The following is a 10600-nucleotide window of genomic DNA, read 5'->3' as shown; positions in this document are numbered from 1 at the left end:
TTTTTATTTCTAGACTTGGTCACTATAATCTGTTTTTGAATTGGAAAGATTGAGGCTGAGCAGGTCATCAGGTCATTTAGATTCAGATGACATCATAATGATGAACCATGGCGAATATTTACAAAATGTATTATGATATCACCCAAACCCGACTTAAATCCTTGCTAATCTGACATGAGACAGGGTGATGTCTTGTGACTAATGCTGTGTGTTAAGAATCCAGGTCTTCTAAACATGATTAGCCGCAGTACACTGGCTCCTGTGTGCACATCCAGTGGTTTAATGTGATTTTCTCGGGTTAGCGTGATCTGCTTGAGGTCTGGAGGATCTTTAGGGTGGTATTGGACGGCTCTGACATGTTTGGAGTACAACATTCCATGGCAGTGTGTGGACATGTTCACGCTTTCCACGCGCTCGGCGCAGGTGTGCCACACGCAGACAAGCATGCAAATACTGAGCATTTACGTCAGCTCTCTCCAGTCTGCTTTCCAATCATGTTGATTGAGTGAAATCTCTTTGTATTTTAAGTTAAGATTGATCAATGTGTATGAGAAAATCAAAATCTAATAACTTAATCACTGTTTGTTAACTTTAAGTTAATGCAACTCAGTTTTATAAGTTCTGCTAACTTATTAGGGTGAATGTAACTAGCAAATAACCTATGATTAGGCATTTACTGTAGATATTTCCATTAAAACCCAGGTTAAAACCCATTTCTTTTTCTTAAAAGAAACATTTAAGATTTAAGAGTCTTCATTTGCTCTCCAGAGAGAATTAGTTGAGATATAAAACAGGTTTATTTAGATTTTTATGTCCTATGTTAATATTAAAGCACTTTATTTGCTCTGCATTTAATCTCAAATCTGTCACGGAAATATAAAATGGATTTATTTTTATTTTTCTTGCGAATGTTAATATAATTCTTATGAGAAACATGTAAGACTTAAGAGTCTCCATTTGCTCTCCAATTTTATGGTAACCAGTGTTTTTCAGTTTTATGGAAGCCCGTTTTTTTTCTTACAACTGCGTGCTATAAAATAGCAATTGCATATACTGTAATAAAGTCAAGATGTAAACTGGCAATTTTCAGTTTTTTCTCACAATTCTGACTTTTTTTCTCACAATTGCATGTTATAAAGTAAAAATTGCAAGATATAAACTGGCAATTCTTGTCTTTTTCTCACAATTCTGACTTTTTTCTCGCTATTATATGTTGTAAAGTCAGAATTGCAAGATATAATCAGACAATTCTGTTTTTTTACTCACGATTCTGACTTTTTACTTGCAATTGCGTGTTACAAAAATCAGGATTGCAAGATATAAACTGGCAATTCTCTTTTTTTTTTTCTTAAAATTCTGACTTTTTTCCTCACAATTGCATGCAATAAAATCAGAATTGGGAGATATAAACTGGCAATTGTCATTTTTTTTGTCACAGTTTTAATTTTTTTCTTGCAATTGCATGTAATAAAGTCAGAATTGCAAGATATAAACTGGCAACTCTATTTTTTTTTCACAATTCGGACTTTTTTTCCTCGCAATTGCATGTTATAAAGTCAGAATTGTGAGATATAAACTTGCAAATCTAAGAAAAATGTAAAAATTTTGCCAGTTCTGTTTTTTCTCACATTTCTGACTTTTTTTCTTGCAGTTGCATGTAATAAAGTCAGAATTGCAAGATATAAACTGGCAATTGTCAATTGCATGTTATAAAGTCAAAAAATGTGAGGTATAAACTTTTTTCCTCAGAACTGTGAGTTTAAATCTCACAATTTTTTCTTTTTTCCTCACATTTGCAAGTTTATTTCTCACAATTGCAGGTTACTATCATGATATTCTGACTTTATAACTTACAGTTGTGAGAAAAAAAGTTAAAAATTGTGATATTTAAACTGCCAATTCTTCGTTTTTTCTTACATTTCTGACTTTTTTTTCTTACAATTGCATGTTATTAAGTCTTATAAATTGCAGGATAAAAACTGGCAATTCTCAGTTTTTTCTCATAATTCTGACTTATAAACTGATATAAACTGGCTTTTTTTTTTTTTCCACACAAATCGGACTTTTTTCCTCGCAACTGCATGTTATAAAGTCAGAACTGGGAGATATAAACTTGCAGAAAAAGGAGAAAAGGTAAAAATTGTGCCAGTTCTCCGTTTTTTCTCACGTTTCATTACGTTATGAAGTTAAAAAATGCTGAAATTTTTTTTTTCCTCAGAATTTGCTCAGAATTACTTTTTCCCCTCACATTTGCAAGTTTATATCTCAAAATTCTGACTTTATTTCTGACAATAGTAAGTTATAAAGTCAGAATAGCGTGATATAAATTTGCAAATGTGAGAAAAAAAGTACAAACTGTAAAATTTAAGCTTGCAATTCTGAGAAAAAGTTCATATCATGCAGTTTTAAGAAAAAAACCTGAATTGCAAGATAAAAATGTGCAAATATTCATTTTATTTTTTTTATTTTATTTAGTTGTTTTTAACTGAGTGCCAGAAATGGCCTTCCACACCATTTAATCACACTACTGCTATGGAAAAATCAATTAAGATATAAAATAGAATTATTTGGTTTTTTCTTTAAAATGTTGATTTTTAGATTCTTATAAGAAGCATTTAAGACTTAAGAGTCTCTGTTTGCTTTCAATTTAATCTCACTGCTGTCAAGAAGAATCAATGGAGATATAAAAGAGTTTTATTTGGGGATTTAAATTTGGTAACACCTGAAGCCTTAATCTTTTCGTAAAAAATTTAACCAAATTTAATATGCATTAAAAATAATTTTCAATGCATTATATTTAAAGGCTTCAGCTAAAGTGTTACTTTAATCCGAAGCACTTTTGTTTGCTTGTTTTGCACATTTAATTGTCTGCTAGTTTGTGTCGGCTCTAGTTTTTGGATTAGCGCGATTGAGCGCAGCACTATTGTAATCGAGTGACCCGAGCCAGCGATGGCATGCTGATGTCTTCTTTTTTTCTTTTCTCCCTCCTTCTTTTACAAAAGCGACAGCATAAGCTGAAACCCTAGTCCATTTGTTTTGTCAGGACAAAGAGGGGGGAGGCTCCGGCCGCTCTAGAGTAGGGGGTAGTAAAGGTTGGTTCCCCTGCAGGGCACTTGTGGACGGGGGTGTTGTTGTGCCTGTGTGCAGCTCAGATGGTGTGTTTTCTCAGCGCCAAAGGAAATTGCATCAGTATGCATTATCCAGCTGGGAGAGGCCGCAGGAGCAGCGCTGGGAGGAGGGAGGAGGGCCGAAGCCGAGTGCCGCTGTCTGTCTCGCTCCCAAACCTCTCACTAGAGCAGAGACTCACCGGCTGACCCAGTCATGGGCGCAGAGGACCGAATGCATGGACTTACACTGGATTAATCAACTCTACCTATTTATTTATTTGCGTATTTATGGTTTTTCTACTATTTTGAGCCCTGAATGCGGACGTGGAGCACTATGCACTCCAGAGTGAAGTCGCGGAGCTGCGACAATTACCTGAGTATAAAGGTGAGCTGCTGCGGGTTGCGTTTGACATCGCTTACAAAACGCAGGTATCATTATTACGCTCTCAGGTTAACTTTAAGATGAAGAAACATTCACTACTTTCCACTGGATTGTAACCGTCCTGTCAAAGAGAAAAACTTCTTTCCTTACAGCAGAGTTATTATTAGTAACTAAACCTAAAAACATTTTTTTTTGTTACTTGAAATGTAGATATAAAGTTTTTATGTAATTTTTTAAATTTCAGCTATTTTCCAAGGCAACATTTTCACTTAGTTTAACTTGATGTGCTAAAATATTTAAAATAAAACATATAAAAAAAAATAATAATAATAAATAAATTATATATAAATTATAATATAATATAATGAATAAATTATAAATGTATAAAAACATTTCAAAAACTAAAAAAAAATAAAAAATGCAAATAAAACAACAAAATGACTAAAAATTTAACTAAAATTAATATGAAAGCAGAAAGTATAAAAATAAGTTCTAATTTAAAATATTAGCAAAAACTAACAGTAATTTGTTGTAAAAAATTAACTGACTGTATTATAGGACATTTTATATTTTTAATTAGTAGATGCCTTTATTGAAAGTGATTTGCAAATGAAGAAATGTCATGGTGATTTTACAGCATATGCATCATCATAACCATATTAAGATGACTTTTTGGTTGTTCTTCGTTAGTTTTGGGTTTTAAAAGATGCTTAAAATTCAGTAATATTATTAATTGACACTATTTGACACTATGGGATGAGATCAAAACTGATCTGTCAAAGAGAAAAATGTCTTTCCTTACAGCAGGGTTAGTGTAGGTAACTAAACCTAAAACCAATACAAAAAAAAAAAAATCTTGAAATGTATATAAAAAAAAGCATTTGTCATTTCATTTGGTTTTTAACTTAATGTACTAAAATACTAAAAATAAAACTGAAATAAAAAATTATAAAAACTTTGAAAACAACAAAAAATTAATAAAAAAGTAAATAAAAACAACAAAATTTCTAAAATTTTAACTAAAATTAATATGAAAGCAGAAAGTATAAAAAAAATCATTCAAAATAATAACAAAAGTAATAACAGTATTTTGTTGTGAAATTAACTTAAAAAAACTATGACTGTACTATAGTACCTTTTAAATGAATTCATTTAGTAGATGGTTTTATCCAAATTAACTTGCAAATGAAGAAATGTTATGGTGATTTTACAGTATATACACCATCATAACCATATTAAGATGACTTCTTGGTTGTTTTTTTGTTAGTTTGGAGGTTTAAAAGATCCTTAAAGTTCAGTAATATTGTCAATTGACACTATCTGACACTATGGAATGAGAACAAAACTGATCTGAATCGAGATGAATAATGACACTATTGTCTTCTGCTTCATAGCAGAATCAACTTTGTTCATAACTGACAACTTTGCAACTTTTTTCTCGCAATTGCATGTTAGAAAATTAGAAATGCAAGATATAATCTGGCAATTCTCAGGTTTTTTTCTCACAGTTCTGACTTTTTCTCACCATTGCATGTTATAAAGTCAGAACTGCAAGATATAAACTAACAATTCTCACTTTTTTCTAACAATTCTGACTATTTTCTCACAATTGCATGTTACATATTTCTCAGAGTTGTTAGTTTAAATCTTTTTCTCTCACATTTGCAAGTGTACATCTCATGATTCTGACTTTATTTCTCACAACTGCAAGTTATAAAGTCTGATCGAAACCTGCATCTGTGAGATATAAGCTTGCAAATGTGAGGGGAAAAAGCAAAAATTGCAATATTTAAACTTTCAGTTCTGAGAAAATGTTTATATCACGTAATTCTGAGGGGGAAAAAATCTGAATTGCAAGATAAAAAGTTGCATTTATTTATTTATTTTTAATTACAAGAGGCATTTAAGAAATTTTTAAGAAACATTGACATTGCTTTTGAACTGAACTGAATCAACATTGACGTAACTGAGATGAATGTAGAGCTGCTTAACTTGTTTCATAATTGTTTAGCTTTATAAAAGCTATTGAACTGAATTGGGCTGAATAATGACACTGTTGTCTCTATATAGAGCTGTTTTACAGCAGAACTTGAGTTTGTTATTTAAAGAAGTTTGCATGATTGATTCTGTTGCTTTCCTGTTTATTTCTGTGAATCTGCTTTGAAATAATCTGTCTTGACTTCTCAAGGTATTTTGGTGCTCATGGCTGTTTAGGCACATATTTATCTGTGTTTTACATACATTAACTCGACCTGTTAGGTAATGAGCGGCATTAGGACTCGGTTTAGTCTTTTGTGTTGTAATCCAGACATCATGGGAGCGGCGTCTTGAGTCTTGAATTGATCCCTCAATTACAGAACTTTAACTCCTCTCGTAATCACTAATCGTTTGCCGTGTCACAGCAGGCTCACCGTGTGTGTTTGAGCTCTGTGTTTGTGTTGTTGTGTCATCGCTCAGAGATTCACTACAGAACCTGTTTGAGAGCAGCTGCGCGTGGTTTTGTCCTTAATGAGTCAATGGACATTCCTCGTGTAGACGTCAACCTGTTCGACAGCTGCCAGTCACATCAGGTGCAGCGTTTACAGACGCCTTTCAGACTGATGGATTCAGCCAGAGACGTCATCGTTATCACGTTCAGCTGATGATGTCCAAATAATTGTAAACATAACACACAGATAGAGTTATAATAATTCTAAAAATAATAATATCAATTATTATTTAATAATACATTTTGTAATAATAAACCAAAAAATATATACATATATTGCTTATTTTAAATCGCTAAAATAATAGAACAAAAAATAAATAAAATTACAAAATAAAAATGATATAATAAATATATAAAAATAAATACATAAATAATAAAATAATAAACCAAATAAGAAAAACAATATATGAATATATTATTTATTTGAAATAGATAAAATAATAAAACAAAAAATAAATAAAATTACAACATAAAAATAAATAAATAAATATATAAAAAAAAAATAATAATTACACACACACGCCCACGCACACACACACACATATGTATATGTATATATATATATATATATATATATATATACACACACAAGTATACAATACAGTAACAAAATATGGAGTATAATAATAGATGCTGTTTATTACTATATATATATATATTATTACTACTACTACTACTATTATTATTATTATTATTATTATTATTATTACAGTCATAATAAATATTAGATTATATATTTTTATACTTTTATAAATTCATAATTCATAAATTCATTTATTTTGTGTGTGTGTGTATATATATATTCCACTTGTATTATATGTAGATTATATGAATTTATTAAATATGGATGTTTTTTAGTATATTTATAATTAAAAAAAAAAAAAAAAAATATATATATATATATATATATATATATATATAGTATATAAGAAAAAAAATATTAAATATTTTTATGTATATATATATATATATATATATATATATATATATATATATATATAAATAGTTATTATTATATTTTTTTGTATAGCACCTTAAATATTTCCCCCATATTATGCATTACAGGATCAATTGTAAATAAAAATTAAACTCTAAATAAAAGTAAATAAATAAATATGTTTTTATTAAATTTAAAAAAAAATGCATTTAAAAACTCCTTAAATAAATTGCGTTGGATAAAACCATCTGCTAAGCGAATAAGTGTAAATATATATTCCCTTATTTTTAGAGAAACAAAGCAAGTCTGTAAACAGTTCAGGAAGTTTTCTGATGTCTTCACAGATGTTTTTTAAATAGCCGGTTCAGTTCAGCATCACGTATCCGAGTCGTCAGACCCCTGCTGTCGGCCCATTGTGTTTTTCCCCTCTATAATCATGCATTTGTCATCAGACGGTCTGGAGAGGCGTTAACGCCGCTTTGACACCTGTATATATGAGGCGGCTCTCAGTAACCTGCGCTCCATCAACAGAGCCGCTCGCTCCTGTTTCACTCCCACAGGCTTCATGCTCCGCTGGAGAGCTGGTGCGCGAGCCTTTGTCTTCCTGACCCACAAAACGTGCCTGAGAAACACACCGAACAAGAGAGAGATGCTCTTCCCCTCAGACTGTCAGGGTCGTTTAGAATGGCTTCGTTTGGTAATCACAGCTCACAAACACTGACGGCATGTTTGCACTGCAGTAAAAGGTGTTTAAAAAGAGCTCAGGTCAATTATAGCAACCATTTGTTTAAATACATCTCTAGTGAAACTTTATTCATCTCATTTGTTGAAATGAATAAAATTATTATTTATGTAATGTACAGTAAAATTTGAAAAGTTACATCTCCAAAATATTATTAATATATAATGATTCAGTTCACATCACCTTCATAAATTGAATAAAAACAGAAAAAAACAAAAACACAATGAATGCACTTTTTTTTTTATTTGTCATTTTATGGATGCAGAGTTTAAAAAAAAAATTTTGAATTTTATGTAGAAAAGGTAAATCACCAGCTTTTTCCGACCAAAGTAACTTAAAGCTCTTGACGTCATAATGACGACTTGTCGACACGTAAGCATGAACGTCCCAGGAGGACTTGAATGTAGCATAAATCATGTTAGCAACATGTTAATCATGTTAACGACATGCTAGCAACATGCTAATCATGTTAAAACGTGATAGTAACTTGCTAATCATGTTAGTAACATCCTAGTAACTTGCTGAACATACTAGAAACAAGTTAGCAACATGCTAATCATGCTAACAACTTGCTAATCTTGCTAGTAACATGGTAGTAACTTGCTAATCATGTTAGTAACATGCTAATCATGGTAGCAACATGCTAGCAACTTGCTAATCATGCTAGCAACATGCTAGTAACTTGCTAATCATGTTAGTAACATGTTAATCATGTTAACAACATCCTAGTAACTTTGTGAACATACTAGAAACAAGTTAGCAACATGCTAATCATGCTAGCAACTTGCTAATCTTGCTAGTAACATGCTAGTAACTTGCTAATCATGTTAGTAACATGCTAATCATGGTAGCAACATCCTAGTAACTTGCTGAACAATCTAGAAACAAGTTAGCAACATGCTAATCATGCTAGCAACATGCTAGTAACTTGCTAATCATGCTAGAAACATGTAAGCAACATGCTAATAACTTGCTAATCATGTTAAAGTCATTATAGTAATTTGTTAATCATGTTAGAAGCATGATAGCAAAAAGTTAGTAACTTGCTAATCATGCTAGAATCATGCTATCAACATGCTGGTAACTTGCTAATCATGGTAGAAACATGTAAGCAACATGCTAATAACTTGCTAATCATGCTGACAAAATGCTAGTAAAAGGATAAGCATGTTAAAACATGTTAATTACGTTAGACTCATGTTAGCAACATACTAATTATGCTAACAACATCCTAGTAACTTGATCATGCTAGAAACATGTTAGCAATATGCTACATGCTAATCATGTTAAGAATCATGCTAGTAACTTGTTAATCATGTTAAAGTCATTATAGCAACATGTTAGTAACTTGCTACTCATGTTAGAAACATGCTAACAACATGTTGGTAACATGCTAGAATCATGCTAGCAACATGCTAGTAACAAGCTAATCATGTTAGAATCATGTTAACAAAATGCGAAGCATGATAACTACAGGCTAGTAACATGTTAAGCATGCTAAAAACATGCTAGTAACTATGCTAATCATGTTAGAAACATGCTAACAAGAAGCTAATAGCATGTTAATCACAGTAGAAACATGTTAACAACATGCTATTAACATACTAATCATGCTAGTAACTTGCTAATCATGGTAGCAACATACTAAGAACATGCTAATGACATCCTAGCGACATGTTAATCAAGTTAGCAACATGCTAATTCCAGCTAGCAACATGTGTGTTCCCACTCTGTCACAAACTTCAATTTCAACAATTAAATTCAAGCTTTAAGTGTTTCAAAGTTGTTTCAAACTTTCAGACAAGGCTTTCTCAAGCCAATTTCAAAGTTTGTCTACGAACTTTACTCAGCTAGCTAATATTTTATTATATGTTAAGATATTAAAGAATCAAGGGAGATTTTTACATGTCCTGCAAACAATATATATGTGAGCTTAAATCAGCATATTAGAATCATTTCTGAAATATTGAATTCTAAGGATTGTGTGACTAACTACTGGAGTAATGATGCTGAAAATTCATCCTTGATCACAGCAATAAATTGCATTTTAAAACATATTCACATAGAAAACAGCTATTTTATATTCTAAAAATATTTCACTATTTTACTGTTTTTACTGTAATCCTTTCCTCAAACAAGCTACCTGATTTTAGTGCAAATGATGTGTTGCAGTTCATGTTGTGAGAGTGAGCAGTTGAAATGGAGATGGTGTGGTTTTGTAGTAGATGTCCGTCTGTTTTAATAAAGAGCAGAGCAGCAGCGAGCCACCTGGAATCCACAGCGTTTAGATATAATTACGGGTCCGTCGCCATAAACACCATCAAAGAGGGCAGATCCTCACAGATCCCACACATCCATGTTTCCACACTTGTGCTTTGGCTGCTATTAAAAGCTTTTTTACTAGCTTCAGCCAGGTGAAATAACTTCTTCAAGGTTATGGAAAGGCATCAGAAGCTCTCCTTCTGCCCAGTCTTATTTAATCTTTCATCTTCAAAGTCACGCTTATCTCCAGCTCTCTTGAAGTCGTCCATGCAGTGCTGTGTCTGTCTGTATGTTTAGTCTTCTTAGGCTTTAAAAGTGTTATTTTGGGTGGGAGCACTGAGGCTGATATGCAGGCCCTCCTGAATACAGCTTGTAGTTTAGACCAACACTAGAGTTTTCAGGTTAAAACATGTTGTTCAAAAGATCTTCGAGTACAGGCTGTTTTTTGACTCCACTAGTGTCGGAACCCTTTAGAGAGGTGTCAAACCCCATTCATTAAACTTTGAACCCCAATAGGAAGTCAAAAATAAAGGTTAATTAGTTGGGATGTCTTGATAATGTTCATATTATGTATTGGAATATGTAAACACTGTTTATTAGAGGAGTCTTAAAATGTATGATAAAATAAAATTAAATATAATTAAATATAAAAAAAAATGTAAAAAATGTTTTAAACATGCAT

The 10600-nt window shown here is 31.7% G+C and overlaps 1 protein-coding gene across 2 annotated transcripts in view; it reads left to right on the top strand.

Moving 5' to 3' along the window:
* The first annotated feature begins 3193 nt into the window (after window positions 1-3193).
* zgc:158766 (uncharacterized protein LOC100009641 homolog) overlaps window positions 3194-10600 on the top strand; it is a 56960-nt gene continuing 49553 nt past the window's right edge. The window contains exon 1 of one of the 2 annotated variants that reach the window (XM_051131315.1): window positions 3194-3492. In XM_051131315.1, coding sequence (XP_050987272.1) covers window positions 3424-3492 — 69 coding nt within the window. In that variant the 5' untranslated portion in view covers window positions 3194-3423. The remainder of the gene's footprint in view (window positions 3493-10600) is intronic. The other variant, XM_051131316.1, reaches the window with a different exon arrangement.

This window comes from Labeo rohita, chromosome 16 (genome assembly GCF_022985175.1).
Source record: "Labeo rohita strain BAU-BD-2019 chromosome 16, IGBB_LRoh.1.0, whole genome shotgun sequence".
Taxonomy (NCBI): Eukaryota; Metazoa; Chordata; class Actinopteri; order Cypriniformes; family Cyprinidae; genus Labeo; species Labeo rohita.
This window is presented reverse-complemented; position numbering and strand designations above follow the sequence as displayed.